Source organism: Haliotis cracherodii, unplaced genomic scaffold (assembly GCF_022045235.1).
Source record: "Haliotis cracherodii isolate W230 unplaced genomic scaffold, xgHalCrac1.p SCAF_8, whole genome shotgun sequence".
Taxonomy (NCBI): Eukaryota; Metazoa; Mollusca; class Gastropoda; order Lepetellida; family Haliotidae; genus Haliotis; species Haliotis cracherodii.
Genome location: NW_027266341.1, coordinates 1,838,684 through 1,860,163, shown reverse-complemented (window position 1 = coordinate 1,860,163; position 21,480 = coordinate 1,838,684). Strand labels below are relative to the sequence as shown.

General features: G+C 41.2%; 2 protein-coding genes across 8 annotated transcripts in view; one reads left to right on the top strand and one right to left on the bottom strand.

Annotated features, from left to right (window-relative positions):
- The window catches only part of LOC139449466 (leucine-rich repeat-containing protein 24-like), a 53,495-nt gene extending 38,704 nt beyond the window's left edge, over positions 1-14,791 (top strand). For 3 of the 7 annotated variants that reach the window (XM_071230880.1, XM_071230877.1, XM_071230881.1), the window contains exon 2: positions 9,287-14,791. In XM_071230880.1, the coding sequence (XP_071086981.1) occupies positions 9,407-11,443 (2,037 nt within the window). In that variant the 5' untranslated portion in view covers positions 9,287-9,406 and the 3' untranslated portion in view covers positions 11,444-14,791. Of the gene's footprint in view, positions 1-2,832; positions 3,223-3,612; positions 3,718-3,790; positions 4,430-6,743; positions 6,834-9,286 lie in introns of those variants that run through there. The other 4 variants (XM_071230878.1, XM_071230883.1, XM_071230884.1 and 1 more) reach the window with 4 other exon arrangements.
- The window catches only part of LOC139449757 (protein YIPF5-like), a 182,391-nt gene that overhangs the window by 134,950 nt on the left and 25,961 nt on the right, over positions 1-21,480 (bottom strand). The window lies entirely within an intron of this gene.

Here is a 21,480-nt window from a genome sequence, read left to right as displayed (position 1 = left end):
ATCATTGATATCTTTCAAAGAATAGTGTTTCATCAGTTTAAAAAGGACATTAACTCTCTCAAAGAAACGTTAGTGTATCGGTTTCATGTGGATATTGAGCAATTGACACATTTGAAGAAATGACCTCGAGGAGAAATCATTTTTAGAATGGTTTTGGGGGGTTGAATGGGACGTCTGTAATAAGGATTGGATCAGATGAAAATAACTCCTCCACATCATGTTCGAGAATAGCTGTGAGTCATAGCGTGATTCTCCATGATGTGGAAACAGAAAATAGAAACATGAAAAAAAAACACCTTGCCATCTGTCGCACACACGACTGCCTGGCATCATGTACCTACCTCAAAGTCAGAAGTCAGGATGTCCTGCTTTTCAGACAAATGTCAGGAACGTTGATGATGGACATTTATAAATAATGGTATTTTGCACAACAATTTTAGAAAACCCGAGTAATGAATTTTGGTCAAAAATATGAATTCAAGTTTTTTTCGTAATTAGGTTTTGTGAGTTGGATCTATAGGCCATTATGACCACACAATACATATAACAAAGCTATGTTCTACTGATATTCAAGCAGAAATGAATTTATGGAGTATGATCAATGGAAGATAGAGGTTTAATGTCAATGTCGCAAAATAACCAAAGAATTCTGCTGCCTTCTTTCCTAGATTAATGGGGGGAGGGGGGTGTGGGGGGTGGGGGTGGCAGTTTGCCTGAGGGAAGGGACCGCTACATACAGCAGCAGTCGTGGGGGAGACAGAGACAGAGACAGTAATCTCCATGTCCCTGCTGGCTGTCCTGCCCCCAGGGGGAATATCTACATAGATCAACAGTGATCACACGGCAATAAAAGTCACGATTTATCAAGTGAACAGGGCCAATTGTCTGAGTTTTGTGCATATCCTTATATCCTTATTTCCTCACCAGTATACACCAAACCAGCTTCTTTCCCGCTCAGAGTATCATAGCAAAGACACTCTCGGTTTCAGGCTACTAAATGTTATTGTATGACATCCGACTTCTAGGATGAGTACGTTGAGTGGGACTGTAAGCATCCTATAGATCCACAAAGGAGTACAGTATGTGGGTTATACCCCAAGGTGCTGGCTGACAAACACTCATATCTTTTGATCTGCGATACTGCTCAAATAGTCAAAGGTCACCTTGATACTGGGGTTATATCAAGCATTATACCACGTCATCCACACACCTATTAACATTTCTTTGTGGGAGTAATTTCTTACCAGTTCTTGTCTATTTATGGAACTAGTGCTTTACACTTATCATCACATATCTGCCTTAAAGTCCATGAATCTGAACTGTGTACTGTGCACTGTCGACACTGAGATAATGTAAACTTGGACAGTATCCAGCCATTCATCCATGAACATATGCACTGGTATGACCGGCTGACTAAGGCTTTGTATATTTCTTTTCAGTGCCTGAGTGTAATTATATCAATGTTACTCTTTGGTCACACTTCCTCAGAAACATACACATTCTTCCCCTGTGTGCTCAGCCAATGATCATGCTGTGTCTGTGCTTGACACAGAGCTGTGAACCAGGGAATGCTATCATGTAGGGAGAAGGGAGCCTCTAGTGTCTCATCAGACTGCCATGTGCAGTGAAGTGCATCTATGCAGCACCTCTGCTCACAGCATGCGTGAACAGCCACAAGACTGTGCAGCTGAAGTGATCCATCAAATACTGTCATTTCCAACTATTTCTTTAGTTCTCATAATTACAGTTTTCTCACCTCTGCTTCACTGCAGGTCAAACAAACACAACCAGAAGTACTTCACATTTAGTGTATACCTATCACCTTGCACACAAGTGCCTTCTTCAACCCATCAGCCCCTTGACAGACACTCCCCTTACTCTCCCCCCTCCTCCTTCCCCAGGGGGATGCCACAGCCAGACATGGGGAGCTGACTGTGCCTGGGGCCACATGATGAGCACAGGGCCCACTGACAGGCAGTCTGCACACCAGCAGTTCAGTAGTGTACACAGTGCATGTGGTGTCAGCTGGGCAATACGGCTCCCTGTGTCTTGTGGTAACACGGGTGGAATACGGCCACACAGCTCCCTGTGTCTTCTGGTAACAGGGCTGGAATACGGCCACACAGCTCCCTGTGTTTTGTGGTAACAAGGCTTGAATATGGCATACTGGAGGAGACGCTCCTAACCAAGATCCATCTTCATATGGTAACAGAGGCCTTACGGCTCCCTGTGTCCATGGATGTGTAGTAATTCTATCCTCCCAATAGGCAAGTCTAGATATGTGGATAATACAAGTAGAAGGACTCCAGTCTCTTAAAGGGACAACTTGTCCTTATCATTTACATAATCTAGAAATTATGTTTTAAACTAATAATTATTGCCTCAGAGACTTGTGCAAGTCTAGGGTGGAATACAGCTATACAGCTTGAGAGGACATGCTCCGAAATCAGTGCTATCTTCATACGGTAACAGAGAAGTGCAGCAACACATTATTCCGTGGATAGAGATCCCTCTTTCTCGCTTTCAGAATCAAAGTGGAATCCAAGTCGTTACAGCCTACAGCTGGGATATGGGATATGGGATACAGATTCCTGTTCTAAGAGGTACAGTCTATACTACATACTGTACTAGCTCCCTGTAACTAAATACTGCAGCAGTGTAAGAGACAGCACGACATATTGTTGTAGATTTACACCAACCTTGGTGTCACCAGCAGTACTGAAATACCTAGCCTTGCTCCAAGGCTGTACTGAAAGAAAAGTCTGTGGATGTGTAGTAATTCTATCCTCCTAATAGGCAAGTCTAGATATGTGGACAGTATCTAAGGACTCCATATAGGGACAACTTGTTCTTATTATTTACATAATCTAGAAATTATGATTTAAACTCATAATTATTGCCTTAGAGACTTGTGCAAGTCCATGAGACTCCCTGCACAGACTACATCAAGACTCTGGGACACCACACTGTCTGAATAACATGCCATGTGCTGTCAAGGACAGAAAGCCTACTGTGAAGGGGAAGAGGGCAGAGTGTGGTGATATACCTGCCACACAGTGTAACATTAGTCAACAAGGGAGATAACACCTAGACAGGATATAAGTGTTTTATCCCATAGCTGTTGTCAGTCCTCGAGGTCCATCTGTAGCGAATGTCTGACATGGAACAGAAAGTTGTGCTATTCATATAGAAGAGCCAGGATAGAATCAGTCTGACTCCAAGGTGAGAAAAACTTTGATTATACAAGACTGTGTTATACAGCGCTCATATTATCTTCACTAGTCTAAATTTAGTCATGATGTGTGATATCCTAGCAGTAGGGCCACACCTGGTATGAATACAGGCTTTACCGTCATAAACCTTCTATCTGCTGGGTATATAACCTTTCTGCTATTCATTTTAGATGACATGGTTTGAATGCTCTACTGACAACACGGCTCACTAAGAATTATAATACATGCACTATAAGTTCCTGTACTGTCACTCCATGCCCCAGGCACATGATGCATGCAGGACACAATGCTGGGATAGGTTCAGGATAATACCCTACAACACTTGAGGTAGAAACCCTCCTCGCTCAGACATGTACTATTTCAAATTCTCCATCCCTGGTCGGTCGTTATAGGTCATATTTCCTTGATTGATGCTGGTCAATATGGAGCTTACTGCAGTCCATCAGTGTCCACTAGCGCTTCAGTGGAGATGATTACACACTAGGTATGTTGATGGTGTCACTGGGACCAGTAGTGGCAGATAGGATGGGCAGTCCAGACACTCAGCGATCCTTATGTGACCAAAAAGAATGATAATGGTATCTAAATGTATCGCCATAACGACCACCATCCCAGTGTCCTGGTTCAAGTGGCAGTTTCAGGCAGATACATCACTTTCAGCACGGAATAATGGCATATATCGCACACTCCCTTTTATCTTCAATTACCAATATAACCCATTGGTTATGTGTGGGCAACTGCGGCGAGGATTCAAGTACAAATACTGGCAGCAACAGGTTTGACTTTAACATCCGACTTCCATTAAAAAGTTATTTGTTTGAGACATTGTGTGAAGCCCGAAAGGAACGCTAATCCGGGAGAGTAAACTAATTGAGAAATGTCACATGGCTGTAAGCATGGTCCATACTGAGCAGTGCCCGAGGATGTTGGCTAACACAGATCTCCAGTTGGTTATTGGCAGATGAACCTGTCTGCTCCCCTCCTCGCTAGTCCACACAGAAGCGTCTCATCCATGCATGTTTGTGTAATCAGACACCCCATGCGTTTGCGGAGCACAGGTTAGATTGAGTCGGGCACCAAGTCACCTGTCCGAGATGGCTCCCGTTCAAATACGTCTGTAGCGACCTCAGGTGTACCTGTCTGTTCCTCTCTGTGGCATCAGGTCCCCTCAGCCGATCACACTATCACATTACTGGGTAAGCACTCACGCACATTCTATAAACTGACTCTATTGCCTTTTGGGATTATTTCATGCTGTAAACATTTGTTCTGCTTCGATTTCAATAGATGTTTTCAAGTTAAATGTTTATTTTCTTGGCAACCTTTCTTGGCCAATTGATGTAGTAAATATCATGGTTTTCTTGGCTCCATCTGACAGAGGTAGTGGCTAGCTGAGAGACTTTAATGGCTGGTTGGTACACACTATATTCAAGTTGCACTTCTTCAACCTGCATCCACAGTAAACACATCTTCCTGTTTATGGCTTTGATTGAAATAATTTTTTGGTCATTTAAGGATTTATACTTTTGGTGATGTTAAACACATGAGGCTCCCTCATGACTTTTTCTCCCACAGTGAGTGAATGGATAGACCTTTTTTGGATAAGATTGAAGTAAATTAGCAGCTTAATGTGATGGGGGACAGTGCCAGTAGGCTTCACTTGTGGGAATCATAAAGCCAGCTCAGCATCCCCCCCTACCACCAGGTGTTGTGAGGTTGTATAGGCTGTTCTCTTGGGCCAATTGTCTGGTAATAGTGTTTATTTATTTGTGTGCTTGTTTGTTGTTAAACGCCACACTCAGAAATATTCCAACAATATGACGACAGTCTGTGAATAATCAAGTCTGGATCAGACAATCCAGTGATTGACATCATGAGCATCAATCCATACAATTTTTTACCTAGGGGACACCAAGAATGGACTTCACACACTGTACCCATATTAGAGAATCAAACCCAGGAGTTGAGTGGAATTGTATCCACAGGGCTACCCCACTGCCCCCTGGGTATAGAAGGATAATGTCTGTTACGAACTGAACAATGATATACTGTTTCTTCCTACAGATCACATGATCATGTCTATTCAGATTCAAGATTTATATTCCTACATGGCGATAAATCTGAAAATCAGGAAATTGTGTGTAGTTATGCAATGTCAACAGATTCTTATCACACGACCCGAGGCTTATCATCATCGTGTGACTGAACAGTAGATGAGGTCCGACTGATCTGATAGCCACAGCAATTACCTGAAGCTCAACGTCTAGATGGTATCTGTCACATGTGACATAATACCTCGTTCGTGAGGTCACCTTGTTCTCCAACACAATCTGTGTCGTAGTAAGTCACTAGCGGCTATCTGCATAGGCATACCTTGTCAGTCAGACTGTCACTAAAATAGATGGTTGCGTCTCGTCTTTTCAGGAAATGATTTATTTGTAATTAAGACCTTCCCGTCCTACAGTATTCTACAGCCACATCTAATACACTGTTCACTTCGTAACCGTCTGATGTATTCTGGCCATTATTTTACTTGTGACTCAATTGCCAGGCTGACAATCATTACGTATTCTGCTTGTGATTCAGGGGCTAGTTGTGTATTGTAACAACCTCTACATGAATTATTGCTCACACAGCTGATCACATGCTGGTGCTGAAACATCATTTGCATCCCAGCGAAGATTCAGAATTTGCATCATCAGCAACGCCTCCATCAGCTGCTACAGTAACACCTACAACTAAGATTAGTCCCTGCTTCTACATTTGTAGAGAATGTTAACCTAATGATGTGAGTGTTGTTACTTTTCAACTTCTACACATACACATGCTAATGATTTTATAGCGAGCCCTATCTTTGTGTGGTGCTGTAACACATGCATTCTATACAGAAATATAAGTTGTTGAGTTAACCTGATCGGCATGTTATCTTCCAGCCAGATAAGATGGTCTGACGTCACGTGTCCCATATCAACAGGTGGCAATAACACTTAGAACCCAATTCCCGGGGAATATGGTGCACTTATTCAACAGACAGTTAAACAGTGTAGGAAAACCCTTTCAAGTCTTTGGAGAAAGATTTTAAATACATCTGAGAGAGAGTAGGGTCTATGTTATTCAACACTTGCAGTGATATCTGATATAAATCATTGTGACAGAGTATAAGGAAAACCAGCCAAGAGGAACACAAAATGTTCCAGTGGAGGAAGTCTCTGTCATAAACATAGGTCATTAAGGCAGCATTATCACTGAGTCATATGAACAACTCTATGTCATGGTTGTAGCCTTGCTCCAAGGCTGTACTGAAAGAAAAGATGGATGTGTAGTAATTCTATCCACCTAATAGGCAAGTCTAGACATGTGGACAGTACTCAAGTCTCTAATAGAGACAACTTGTTTTTATTATTTACATAATCTTATGAACTTATGATCTAAACTAATAGTTATTGCCTTAGGGACATGTGCAAGTCTAGCACAGTTGGGATAGGCAGTTTTACAATGTCAAAATGTCATATTCAGTCAGGTCTGATAAGGGCGACATTGCTACCCCACACTGTTTGAATGATTCTCTTTCCTTCTAAACAACAGTCACCTCGGACTCTGGTAAGTGAAACTCCCCAAACCTTTCAAGACATAATTTCAGTTTCAAAGTTTTAATTCAGAATTTCACAGATCTTTTGATTAATTTTTTTTATGGGTGTATTGCGAACGTGTCTACCGCACATTGCACTTCACTCTCGTTAGGACCCCTTACATCAATTGAACATCAATATTTCATTAGCCTAATTAAACCTCGCAGACAAAAACTATTGATCAGTCATTTCACTGATTTGGGAACAAAGATTCACCTCCCTTGTAATCCCAAGTCATTAACATGGAAACATTGTTACAAGATTCTCGGGACAATAGATTGTGTGATTATTGTTCCCCGTTGTTGCTGCAATCTTTCCCAGGTAGCACAAGGGCCCTCACGTGTCCGCTCATGTTCACATGCTTCTCAGTCTGTGCTGGACAATAACAAGCTAGCCACTCGTAATCCCCAACAGTAATTATCAATTATTCCCACAAGCTGACGTTTCACTGCAAAAGACTAAGCATCAGCTCGATCAGACCTTAATACACAGGATTAGCTGACTGGCAGTGTGATGCAGGGAGTATTGTTGAAACATCACATAACACAGGTTGAGATACACATTATTATGAGTTGAGTGAGTGAGTGGGTCAGACGAGGTAGAGGGTGGGTGGATGTTTGCTTGGTTGGTTGGATGGTTGAGTGAGTGGTTGGTGGTTGAGTGAGGGAAGGACGGAGGGAGGGAGGAAGGAAGGAAAGGATGGAGGCAGAGAGTGAGTGAGTGGATAGTGGGCAATAATACAGTAATGCCACTTAAGTTGTCGTCTATCACTATTCAATTGAACACAGCCCCGTCTGTCCACACTTGATGTATTCTGCCTCAGATGATAGTAATCATTCACTGTTTGTCTATTGGGGAATATATGAATATTTTCCTCCATCCTATTCATGTTTTTCAATGCAAAGAGAGAACAGAATATTCTGGCATCAGTAAAATTCTGCATACAACCCACTGAGTTATTTGCCTTATTCCATATCCATCTTATTTAATTGCCACTTCCCAGATACGCTTGGCCATTGATTAATACTAGATTAAAAAGTCAAAGCTAGTTCAGTAAGCATTGATTATCACTTGCTTTGACTTTTTGTGGGCTAATGTTGTAACAATAGAGTCTCTTTCAACATCCCTTCCTTCCCATTAGCACTGAACCTGTTATCATTCAGAATCTTTCTGGAAAAAAATAGTCAGCCCTCTACCATCTAACCTCTAATGTCATATTGATCAATTTTCCACCAATCAATTGCCATTAACTATTTGAGATACACTGACTTCCATTTCAGCTTGAACGTTCTCCCATGATCATTGAAGCCGAACCCTATCTAGAATCTAACATATGCCTTCTACGTCAATTAGGTCGTGTTCGGACACACTTGATTACACTACAAATAGCTGATCCAATGCACATCTAACAAATTCCAGTAGGATTTAGTACTGCCTGATACCTTTGCCTCCTCTCCACTGAACTGCATGAGTTTCTGGGACAAGTGCAGCATTACATAAAGTCTTCAAACAGCCTTGTAATTACTGGTATGGTCCATAAACTTTCAGTGACTGCATTATAAATTTCATTATGGCACGGAAGTGTGTATGTTGGATCCAAATGGTCCCTGAAAGACTTTTAAGGCTGAAATTGTAAACACTTGTTTTTGACACCGTTCATTACATTGGATGTATGTTACTATGGAAACGAGGAAACTACTGTCACCTTGTGAGACTTCCCATAGACTGGTCGGTTGGTTCATTAGCAAGTTATTAAGAATGTCAATGTGGATGTGTTCTGGTGGGAAGGGCAGGATATACTCTCCTGTACTGCAAGTAGAAAGGATATCCCTACTGTTTCCCTTCATGCCCGTGGCAGGTAGGTCTTGTGTAGGGTCCGTAAGTTTCAAATTTGTATGGCCTGCTGTAAATTTGTGTTTATTTATATGTCACAATAAGCTGCAGTTTTTATAAAGAGGTCCTGAAGAGTTAAGTCAGGGCCTACATCTTTTAATATCTCTGGGCCCTAATGGCAGCCTGGCAATATCTTTTGTGAGTGAGTATGGTCGGATTTTAGCAAGATTCCAGCAATACCACCAGAATGGGATCAACGCATTGCACCCTGGTATCGAATGAGCGCATTAACCACTAAGCTGTTTAAGTTCTTAGTAAACATTATTGATTGTTTTTAGACATTTTCTTCATTGTTTATATTGCCATGTTTGTCAAGACATTCTGGTCTGGTATAGGAGACATGATCCTTTGTATACAGGTGATGGCCTGTAACAGCCTAGTAATGCCAGGGTCCGGACTAACAAGGTGTCACTATCAATGGTTTGAGTTTTTCAGTTACTTATTGAAGCCACATTGACCAGGTTTTGACAACTGTTATGTTACATCTTGCTCATGCAAATCTTGAAATTAATTTTCTGTATTTGTTTCCAGGAATGGGTGGCCGAGGCGAATCCTGTCCCAGCCAGTCGCCGCTGAAAACGTGCACGCATCCCTCATCCTGACACAACAACCCTCTCACCATCTTTGCAACATCATCAGCACTAACTCATCATGACGTCGTTTGCTGCAGCAGTGTTGTCTGTGTGTGTCATCCTCACTGCCACAGCAGACATGATGGTCCAGGCAGAATGTCGCACCAAGCACCTGTCCACTGGCTCTGAAGTCAACTGCAGTGGAAGCGACTTGGCATATGTACCCTGGGACATCCACAGTAACATCAAAGTACTTGATCTCAGCAACAACAAACTCACACAGCTCAGTAGTGGGGTTTTCAATAAATATACATCACTTGAAAGGCTCTATTTGAGGAACAATCAAATCAGTAAACTTGATAATGAGACTTTCTCAAAGTTAATAAGACTGAAAAATCTGGATCTGTCAAGTAATCACTTTGCCAGAGTCCCAGTAGAAGCCTTGAACCTGCCAGAACTCTCCCTTCTTTCTTTGCAAGGGAATAGACTAACTCGCATTGAAAACAGAGCTTTCGCTGGATTACAAGTACTAAAAATACTGCATCTGAATGGAAATCACATAAACTCCATCCAGACAGATGCCTTTGAGGGTCTGCAGTACCTCCAGATTCTGGAGCTCCAGAACAATGCCCTGCAGGATCTCCCTGAGGGAGTCCTGAGACACTGCTCCAGCAACCTCCTCACCCTCAGACTCTACTACAACCCTTGGTTCTGTGACTGCAGAATCCACTGGCTGAAACAGTGGTTCCAGAACAACACAGGAGTCCAGTGGGAGTTCCCCCAGTTCAAACCGGAGTGCGACGGACCAGCGTTTATCAGACAGATGCCATTCTCACAGGTTTCCTTGAACAACTTTGCTTGTCCGCCTGAGATGTACTCAAGTTCTGATAAAATGGTGCTCCAGCCTGGCAGCTCCCCGAAACTCCTGTGTAAATTCTTTTCAATGCCAGAGACTAGGCCCAGATGGTACAAAAACAAAGACTTGATCCGAGAAGATACAGAAAAGTATGACATAAATGAACATGGTGTTTATGAGAAAACAAGTGTTTTGAAAGTGACAGACTTTCAGGAGGAGGACATTGCATTGTACACGTGTGAGGTGGAAAACACCAGGGGATCCAACTCCATCGAGTTCATCATTACCCTGGAAGGTATTGACTTTGCGTCCCTGTTCACATCACCCAAGCCGGAGCCTCTCGGGGCAGGTGTGGATATGAAAAATGTTGTAATATCTGTCAGTATTGTCTGTGGTCTCATTTTGCTGACAGTGTCCATCATTCTTATTGTGTGTTTGACAAGTAGATACAGGCGCCAAAAGGCGATTAAGAAAGAAGAAATTGCAAAAGAGATAAAGGATCACTTCCTTACCAATGGAGACCTGTCGATGAAGTCACTTGACCACCTTGATGATGTATCTCTGACCATCAGCAACCACGATTCAAACACTACGAAAGAGAAACTGTCAGAACATGATGACAGCAACCTCCTCCATACATCGCTCTCAAACATCTGCCGCCCCTCATCCCCGACTGGTCACACGTACATGTCATTTGACAGTGAACTCACGGACAACGATGAGCTGACACAGATCTACTCCGCCATCCGTAGCCCGAAACGAGAGGGTTCTCACACAGAGTCCACAACTCCATTATTAGAGCATTATGCACCATCATCAGTTTTCGATTCCAGAGAACCATTGGATAATTCATCTCGTCTCCAGTCGTTTTCCAGTGTCCCAAGAAACGGAACCAACTACTGGTCCAACAATAACCTGCCACGTACCCCGGGAAGCATGAGGTCCAATACAATCTATAATGATCCTAGTTACCTATATGGGACGAATCCCTATCCCCGGAACTACCGAGACTATGGGGATTACCGGGATTACCGCTATCCCACCCCTCCACCTCAAATGCAGAGGATACATTCAACAAAGAAAAGTGCATCTGTTGGTAATCTCGGACTTCCGCAGAGGACACCGGCGCCACGGAAACCTCCACGCGTGAATCGTTCCGGGGAACGGATGAGTGACAGTGTGGATGACACAAACAGTGAAATCGGAAGGACGATGACAAATTCCAGTTTCAATGGCATTACGCCAGGAACCCCCGTGTGAGATGAAGTGCTTATGTGTTGTGTCTTTTCATTGGATCATATCATCATTGTGCGTATTCCTCCATTGTGGAGATGGCAGACAATGCTCATTGTGTACTTTCAAGAACCTCTATTACCATGGTAAAGACAAACACAAGGAATATCAGTAACCATGGTAACGGAATACCCCAGGTTTATCCATAACCATGGAAACAAGAATCGCAACAATACTCCATCGCTAAGCATAGTGAATGAAGTGATCTAGTGCAGACAGTTTCTAGTCTTGGAGTAAAAAAAATGGAATAAATTCTGTATTGTATCAATGTGGATTGAGACATGTTGCGCTGTGATGACGGTGGGGTTGATGCCACTGTCGGTGTGGACAGTATTTATTGCTTCTCTGGTAGGCTGGTAGGTGCTGACCTGGTCTCATGAGATCTCATGAGATCCCACAAACTCACTGAGACATGGAATCCCATATGCTCATTGTACATACATATACTGGATATAATTCATAACCAACGCAGAAGCCACTAATTACTATGGACACCTGTTTACTTTACCCTGCATCATTTGTACATAGAAACATTTTACATCGACAACACCCCTGCTTGACTGCATTGGATTTCTAGCTATACACAGAGTTGTCTCCCTTGTGACCCAGACTGTTAGCTGTGAGTGGTTGTATCAGAAGTTTTATAAGCATTATCAATAACTTCAGCTTGCATTACAGAGGTTTGTAGGCTGGCTTGTTCCTGGAGAAGTATTATACACTGTTTCCCTTGCTGATTATTTCAGGGGCATTGTGGCCCCCCGGAACTTAGTGCACACAGTACAAAACTGTTCCATGAAACTGTTTACAAGGTTAGATTTGTTGAAGTGTACAGAACTGTTGTAATTTATTTCCTTGTCAATTGGTATTTACCTCAAATATGTGTGTTCTTTCAATGAAATTTAAGCCTGGAAATCGACGACTGAAGTCTTTGTTTTACCTGGTTGTCACAGCAATGGCAGATATATACTGGCACCACAGGCAGGATGTTATTGCAAATATTACAGACTATTGTTAATTACCATTTGTTTTAATATGGTGTGAATGAGAAAGTCAGTGAAAATGCTGTTGCCAAATTGATGACCTCTTGTACCAAACAAGGTGTACTTCTTTGTTTGTGGATGTTCAAGGCTAAACTTGATCAGTGATCAGGACTTCAACAGGTGAACTACGAAATTAAATATTAATGATGATGATATATAATCACAATTCAGGGATCTGTTTTGAAAATGTCAGTTCTTCAGGATGTTTTGAAACAACCTTTTGAAACAAACAGTTATGGGCTTGAAGTTAGCCATCTTTCACAACAAGCATCTTTCATTTTGAAAACTACAAAAATACATGTATAGACTAGCCAGACATCTACAAACAAGATTATCTCGGCCTAAGTGTGATTGCTAGTTTCTGTTACTAACTGTTGTAAAATATTCCTCCTTCAATTCTGTACAGTCACAACCTGTTACAGATGTGTGTATTGACTCGGCAATTCTCAACATCAAGGAGATACTATTCAATTTCTCTTCGCATTTTATACACATCAGAAAACAGTACTACGGTTTACGTGTGCACCTTCAACATTTCCCAGCATGCAGTCCTCCTGGAACACACATGCTGCAGCGCCGCCTAGCTTTGTTTTCCTCCACAGGAAATGTCAGCGCTATCCATCCCTTATTTCAGGCTATTAACCGGCTCCATCATCGCATTACGAATCTGAACAGAACTATTACAAACGTGATGTAGTGATCGTGTTTACTGGAGCCAAAATATACACATCTCTGCCAAACTAACCCAGTCAAAGCCAGTTCAGTCGCAGGCAGTGACCATAACAAGTCTTTCCTGAGGCTGTTTTTCTCCATGAGGATGGAACAAGTTCTGCAATACCAACAAATAACCAATTCCTATTTACATTAGGTCATGTAGGGAACAAATAAGGAGCAAGATTAAATATTATTTTGTAATAAAAATCCCAAGTCCTAACTCAGATTATTTAGAATACAACCCAAACTTTAATGAATGAAATATAGAAAAGGTAGATATATCTTATGTTGTTACACTTGTTTGATTTTTATCCCAAACATCTGTCTGATCATAATTACAAGTGGAAGTATGTATTGTAACAACTTTTTTCAAAGGTGTTCTTCGTGTCAGTGCTTCACATTCAGGACACCACTAACTGATGTATTATGGGACACTATGTATGACCAACCATAAGATTAAGGGAACTTATGGGTGAAAAATCATTTTGACTTTTCTTTATATTTTTAAAACTACCTCATCTTCAGAACACAAAAATACAATTCACAAACTTCAATTCATATTTATTACAGAGGTGCATGGCATCAAACATGGCGATCTTCACTGAAGTAAGTTGCCCTCAAACTTCTTTATGAAGTCACAGCACAATTGCATCCTAACACCCATAAGATCCCTTTGCTCCTGGTGGGTGTCATCTATCGTCAAACAAGGGTTGTGACACAATAGTCAGAGAAACACTGGTTACTAGGAGGTAGATATGGCATGATTACATCTGATAACCTGTGTGACAGCCACCCAGCCACACTGTCGCAGCACTAGTGTCCCACTGCCTTTGACAGGGGGTATATCAGCCTTACTTCACCAAGCTTTAATCAGGTCATATCAGGTGTGTATTCACTGGCTCATCATCATCACGTTGTTTCCACTGACTGACATATCTACCCCGTCACATATCTAGATTACCCACAATGCCCTTCTTTATTTTGTCGTATTTTCCTTCACTGTTTGTCTAATGCTGTTGCAAAGTTGTATGGACATGTCTGGATTAGCAACTATTTGCTAAATTGTCTTAATTATACCATAGGTCTTTTTTCATAGTGGATGAGCAATTTTTTATTTATGGATCTCCAAAAGTAAAAGATGTCCTCTCTAAGGACCGTCATCTTTGAGTCTAGGTGTCAGGTACCTTTACACTGGATATAACAGAAGTTTCAGTCATAACAGTGCAACCAACTGGCTGTATCCATCTCAAACTTAAACAAGACATTGGGGATGCTTTCAGATTTAGTATCACTGCCTTTGATTTTCAAATGAGAAGGCACATTGAATGTGAATTTTTCTCCTTAATTAGAAAAAGCAATCCATATTGTCATAGTTTGAATCCTGAATGCCAGCTTCTGATTGGCTACCTGCTCCTGTCAATCAATGTGCTATGTATGGTCTATTTTGTTTAGTTGCACCAATCACAATGTCCGATTTTGGTTGCTGCTTGCTTATTTATTTGTTTTGAGTTGTTGTGAAGCAGTTCAGAGGGGACTACATAGGTTCAGTTGTGTCAATGGAAAAATAAAATATGAAATAATAATGTGTCTTTGTTGTGTGTAACATCAACACTCACCACTGAAGTCAGGGGAGTAAGTGAATGTTGTTTTAAGACACAATCAATAATATCATAGCTATCTGTCAACAATCAAGTTCGATTTAACTAGGGATTGATGCTCTCTCGCTCTACTTCGCTCTCTCTCTCTCTCACACACATTGCCTCCGCATGCTATATCATGATCAGTGTAAGACAGCACCCCGGGAATGCTAGCACACTGTCTCATGACTAGTGACATACACAGGCCACGAACCAATGCCGTAGCCCTTCTTCAAGAGAATTTCTAAGCTCTAATTCTTCTGTTATTCCACACATTTATGTCTGATTTTATCTCAACATTGTCAGTCAATCTCAACCCAGATCAGAAAAGTCACTTAGCCAGGTCAACCAAACAAACCAAAGTAAGGGGCAGTTCAACAGCGCATGTAAAAGTTTCTGACTATTCACCTCCTGACTACTGAACCTCTAGCATTAGTGTTATATGCCTTGACTTCACAAGGAGGAAAGGTTCTATTGAAAAATAAAAATTTACAACTATTTTAAAGAAATGTTTTCATAGACTTAGTGTTAGTCTATCTTGCCCACAACACTGCAACCTGTTGACTCTAGCACACACAGAAAAGAAGTGAGGTTTTCCGCCTTCACACACAGAAGAGCTGTAAGCTGCTAAGTGCTACTTTGAATCATATACCCGGTAGTTGACAGTAAAGAAGACCCCAGCTGAAAATCTGAAAGTTTAGTATGGTGTGATTGCAGCCAAAACACAGGACTTATGGCAATGATGTAATAGAGGTAGAGTACTCGCAAGAATTAAAATAATTACTATAATTTCAAAGAAATGTTTTCAAAGCTAAGTGTCAGTCTATCTTGCCCACAACACTGCTGCACGTTTCCACAGTGAAACCATGTGTGAAGGGATTTGAGACATCGGACACACATTCACTGATGGTTCTACAAGACTGAACATTGTTCTGCACAGCTTTCAGCAGAGTTTGGTACTTAGCCTACTGACAGCATAACATTATGTCACAAGTCTTCTAAACATACAAGTGGGTAGGACCTAAGCCTCTTGACTCTGAATACCCTACAGCACTTATTCTGCCTTTCTCTCGGTTAATCATGGTAATCTTAATAAACTTAAATATATCTGTGGCAGTGAAGTCATATTTTAGTGTTGGTATTCATAAGTTTTGTAACGATTAGGAGATAAATATTTCGTTTTGTAAGATTTGCGTGATGTTATGCTGAATGGATGTACGGAAATTTTCATTTGAACACGACGCCGTAAGGCGGAGTGTTCAAATGAAAAATTTCCGTACATCCATTCAGCATAACATCACGCAAATCTTACAAAACGAAATATTTATCGACATTGTAACATGAACGTTAATTAAATCGATATTTAGGAGGAACTAATTTACTGAGCGCATGACACAACAAAACTGTCGTTAGTAATACGTCTCCTCGTGCTCACCTTCGAAAAGATGCATGATATGGGGTGCCGCGAAACCGATCAATGGTTTCGAGGTACTCCAATAATGAGGGTCCATTTTACGAAAGGGGTGGTCACATGTTCAAGCTCATTTCTCAGAAAATAAACAAACAACAGGAAATATCACAAATTCAATTCTTTATCACAGTTCCTCATCTTACTTGTAATTTGTAGTTATGCGTAACTATGAAATACAAATAATCAAAATTAGAAAAGACGTACATACTGTTTGGCCCCTGTACAAGATAGTGTCAACTCGCCTGAAACTGAGGTGGTGACAAGAGACGTCAAACGTGCGAAATTTCAGACATGCAGCTTAGCTGGGATTGAAAAAGTTGTTTACTGTTACAGTGGAATAACATGTGAGAGGCCGTGGAAATTAGCAGAAGAATTAACCTGGAAATTACTCACGGGAGCAGTGGACAGTGGCAGGAGATTTGTATCTATGACAGGTACCAAATTACGTTCGTTAGCGAGCTGCTCCTGTCTCTGAAAAATGTTCGAATAATGTCGTTTTTGAGACGAGCACGAGTCAATGGAATACGACTTCAACGATTCATCGGATTTGTGGCCGGTAATTCTGCAAATCTCGCGATTCAATACCTGCGTTTGACAGTAAAGTGACGGCAGTTTGCAGTGTGAAATTCCCGGTCTTGGATAATGTTTATGCTGCGCTCAAATGGCGGCCCCCTGATGTGCCTGTGTATGGCAGCACGCAACCCAACAAAACTCAATTTTGAGTAAAGTTCTCCCTCAGCATTTCTGACTTCGGCATAAAAGAACCTCAGTCTCTCATTCAGTTGAAAAGCAGGAAGCTCTTCGAACGTGGGTTCAAAACCTCGGAAACCAAGCCATTCTGGAAGTGAAAAGATTGCCGTGTTCAGGGTACAAATGTGACGGTAAGTGGGAGTATTTCGTTATTATTACGGTGTCGTGTTTAAATGAAATTTCCGTATATCCATTTAGTATAACATATCTCAAATCTTACAAAACGAAATATTTAATTTATGTTAAGATTTTGGTCAATCTCGTTATATTATTGCCAATTTTTGCGATGACACATTGGTCACGCTTTACATTGCTATTATGGCAATGGTGTAAGGGAGGTAACTCTCGCTGATGTTGATCGAATCTGCGTAGGAATTTTTTTTTATTTGTTTATGTATTCTTTTATGTTTCAATGGCTTACGTCGAAATATTTTAACTCCCAGTAGATTTGGAGAGGTTCCTATCCACGATGTCCTGTACTGCTTTTGTATCAAGGGACGCGAAGCGGTGACTGGACGCTTGAACTTTGGGCTCTACGGAAACGCTGGCTGTATTTCCTAGTTCGGGGGCCATCTCAGAACGGTTTTCAGCTTCAACAGCTTTTTTGGGTTATAATAAGAACAAAATTAGGTGGATGTATGAAAGTCATTATAGAGTTGCAATAAATGTTTTTTACTCTGTTAAAAAATGATTTTGTTTTGTTTTTTCCTTTGGCCAAGCCCAAGAAAATTACATTATTTATGATTATGATTTTGTAATTAATGGAAAAAGGTAAATTTCATTTACCTTCAAATTCTTGTATTATCTCAGAAAATGTCTCGTCGCCCCATTCACTCAATATTTCATCGAAATCTCCGATGTGGAAGTCAGGGTAAATTTCCATCTGTTCCTCCATGTTGATGATTTCAAAAATAGTTCCATTAATTAATGTATACATACACGGTGATGAGACCCCAAAAATTCAGCGATGTTATGCTCATTCGACAACACTTTTTAACCAATCAGATCAGGGAACATACCTACATTTATGTTACAATACATGATTGATATGCCAAACTTATGGCTACATCAATATTGCTACATTCACTGTATGACATCCCACCACATCACCTAACGGGATCGGGTGGTCAGGCTCGCTGACTTGGTTGATGCACATCCTCGTATCCCATTTGCGTGGACCGATGCTCATGATATTAAACACAGGATTGTCTGGTCCAGACTTGATTATTTACAGACCGCTGTCATATAGCTGGAATATTGCTGAGTGCGGCATTAAACAACAAACAAACGACAGCCTGGTAACATACAAGAATATCAAGAATATGTTGCTTATATGACTCTACATTACGACATACAGTGTGTGTGTGTGTGTGTGTGTGTGTGTGTGTGTGTGTGTGTGTGTGTGTGTGTGTGTGTGTGTGTGTGTGTGTGTGTGTGTGTGTGTGTGTGTGTGTGTGTGTGTGTGTGTGTGTGTGTGTGTGTGTGTGTGTGATCGCATGATAAGACACATGGTATGTTGATCCCCTCACAGCCCTGTCTGTGTGATGTTACACAATGTAGGTGATGTGTCGGGGTCAGTGACCGGTGAGTCAAACCCTCCAGCAGCTTGGAGATAAGTCATGGTGGCTACCTGTCTGTGCCATTAGATGAGAGTGTCATGAAGGTGTTGCATGCTGTGATGGAGCTTACTTCGTAACATTGCACACTTTCATTCATTAACACTTCTGTACATACCGGCAAAAGAAGCACGTAGAGGAGAGTTAATATCAAATATAATGTGGGAGTATTTGCCAGAGATTATTCAGCAATGGAAACCAAGTGGCCACCTGCCTCAGGTGCGTGATAATTCTTGCATCGTTACTGAAAAGATTTGGCGATGCTGCTCTGGAGCACTGCATGAACAACAATCAATGGTGTGTGGGTGAGTGAGTATAGTTTTATGCCACTTTTATCAATATTCCAGCAGTATCATGGCGGGGACAGCAGAAAAGGGCTTCACGAATTAGACCCATGTGGGAAACTGAACCAGGGCTTTAGTGATGAGTGAACACTTGAACCACTAGGCTACCCCTCCGCCCCTTGTTTGGGTACAATGACACACAAGCCCCCTTTGTGAGCACCTTTACTCATTTTAGTCATTTGACAACAAGCGCTGGATGCTGTGAAACTTCCCAGGTCCCCAGCGAATTTAATTCTTGATAAGTATCGATCATAGTCGCACACTAAGCAAACAAAGAATATCAAATGTTATCTTAAATATTTGCTTTCATAAATTTTACACCAAACACGAATTAGCAGTGAAAATAAGTCGTGAAAACATAAATATTTTCATCCACTGTGCCATACTTGACACTGCCAACTGTGAGTCAGCAGTGTGCCAGGTATTTGGCAATCCTGCCTTGGAAACAGAAGGCTTGTAACCAGGGATAAGAGCACATGCAAGTACCGTGATACGTATCAGATCATGTGCAAGGTATTGTGATAAGTATCACACAGTTGGTGTATCTTCCCAGACCTAACAAGCAAGGGATGTTGTGGACAGAATCTCCCAGGCTCCTTGAGTGCAACAATACACAGGCTCATCAATATCTGGATGACACAATACCTACTACCACACGAACACTGGCAACTTGTCACTGGAACACCCTACAGTTACAAGACCATGGGACTCTCAGTTACACATTTCGGGGTCCAGGCGGTGCCAGCATGACCAGTCGACCAACAACAAACAAACTACAAATGATGTGTGATCCGTATGCTTATTACTGACATGGACTTACTGGTGATTGAGTAGAGAAAATCGGACACAGTCTTTCAATTGATCGAATTTCATATCCGAACAGAAATCTAGGCTAAATTTAACGTACTTGATTTCATTTAATTAGTTCAATCATTCAACATCCATTCACTTTGGGTCAAGTTTTTCATTTCTTCATTTTTATATGTATCAGAGGCAATATTTTGCAACAGATAATGCCTGCATTGAAGTAGGAATGACAATTTAGAATTTCTTTTAGTATATGATAAGCACATATATATATTGCAAACTTGCTAACATTTGCACTAGAATGCTGTTATGTAGAACCTGACTCTCACACAGATACAAACATGATACTATCCACTAATTACATCGAAGTATGAAGGATGGGGTGTGTGTATGAAGCTAGTTACCATGGTTACCATGCAACAACCCACAGAGCTAGCCATGTCACATGATCATTGCCGGCTAACAGTAGAATATAACACAAGATCTGGCAGAACACATGCAGAACCTAAACCCCTGCAGGTGTAATTCTACCAAAAAAGATAACTTGAGAGACAAATTGCCTGGGAATGTCTTTTTGATGGGCTCCTATTTCAGTCGTAAAGGAGCAATTTGGACATGGCTCGATTTGCTTTTTATGGCAAGATTGATAGATTATTGTCAGTGAGAACGTCACGAAGTACAGCAGGCAATGGGTTGTTAAAGCTGTAACCAGGAAACACTGCTGACTAAACTTCAGTCTATCTGACAGCAGAACAGTCATTTCAGGTAAAGGATGTATATTTTACGAGTGCTTCCATCAACATGAGCTCTTTATGTTTTGACCTGTGTACAAAAGTTACCAAAGTTACATGAACAGAAATCAAAATTACATTGACTGTGTTGGAATAATTGTTCAAAGAACAGATAAGATTATAAAATTGGCTGAGATTATCCAGAACAGATTTCAATTCCACATCAATAGACAGATGAAACACTTGCCACACTGACTTCAGACACGTGTTAATGTGAGAGAGTGAACGTTGTTTAATGCCATAGTCATCATATCCACCCTGTCATACTGTTAAAACTTCATGGGATGGTATTTAGTACACTCATGCTGGCATGGCCCGTATAGCATGATGACATGTAGCCAGCCAAGTCAATCTCATTACAATCAGATCATATTTCTCACCGCAAATCAAAGATCTGAGAACATCCATTACAGGTCACATCAGAACAACCTTATGTGAACACTGACTGACCAATGAAATGACAAACAGAAAGCCAACGTTAGCCAATCAGAAAGCAGCTTTCTCTAGCTATATGGCAATAGTTTCCTTTCCAGACTACTATGTAAGGTTTCCAAAAACATTTTCACAAAATTCTCAATTCTAACTTTGAAAACTGTCCAAAAGAAAATTCTGGAATGTCTAATAGATGACCAATATTGTTTAGCAGTACTTCACATGCGCTGTGGAAAGTCTCATTTCAAATGTGTATCCCACAGAAGCGAGAGATATACAATGATTTTGACAGAATCAGTTGTACAGCCTATAACTCTTCAGAAACACCCCGTGTAAACCTGGTCTTCAGAAATACCCCGTGTAAACCTTGTCTTCAGAAATACCCCGTGTAAACCTGGTCTT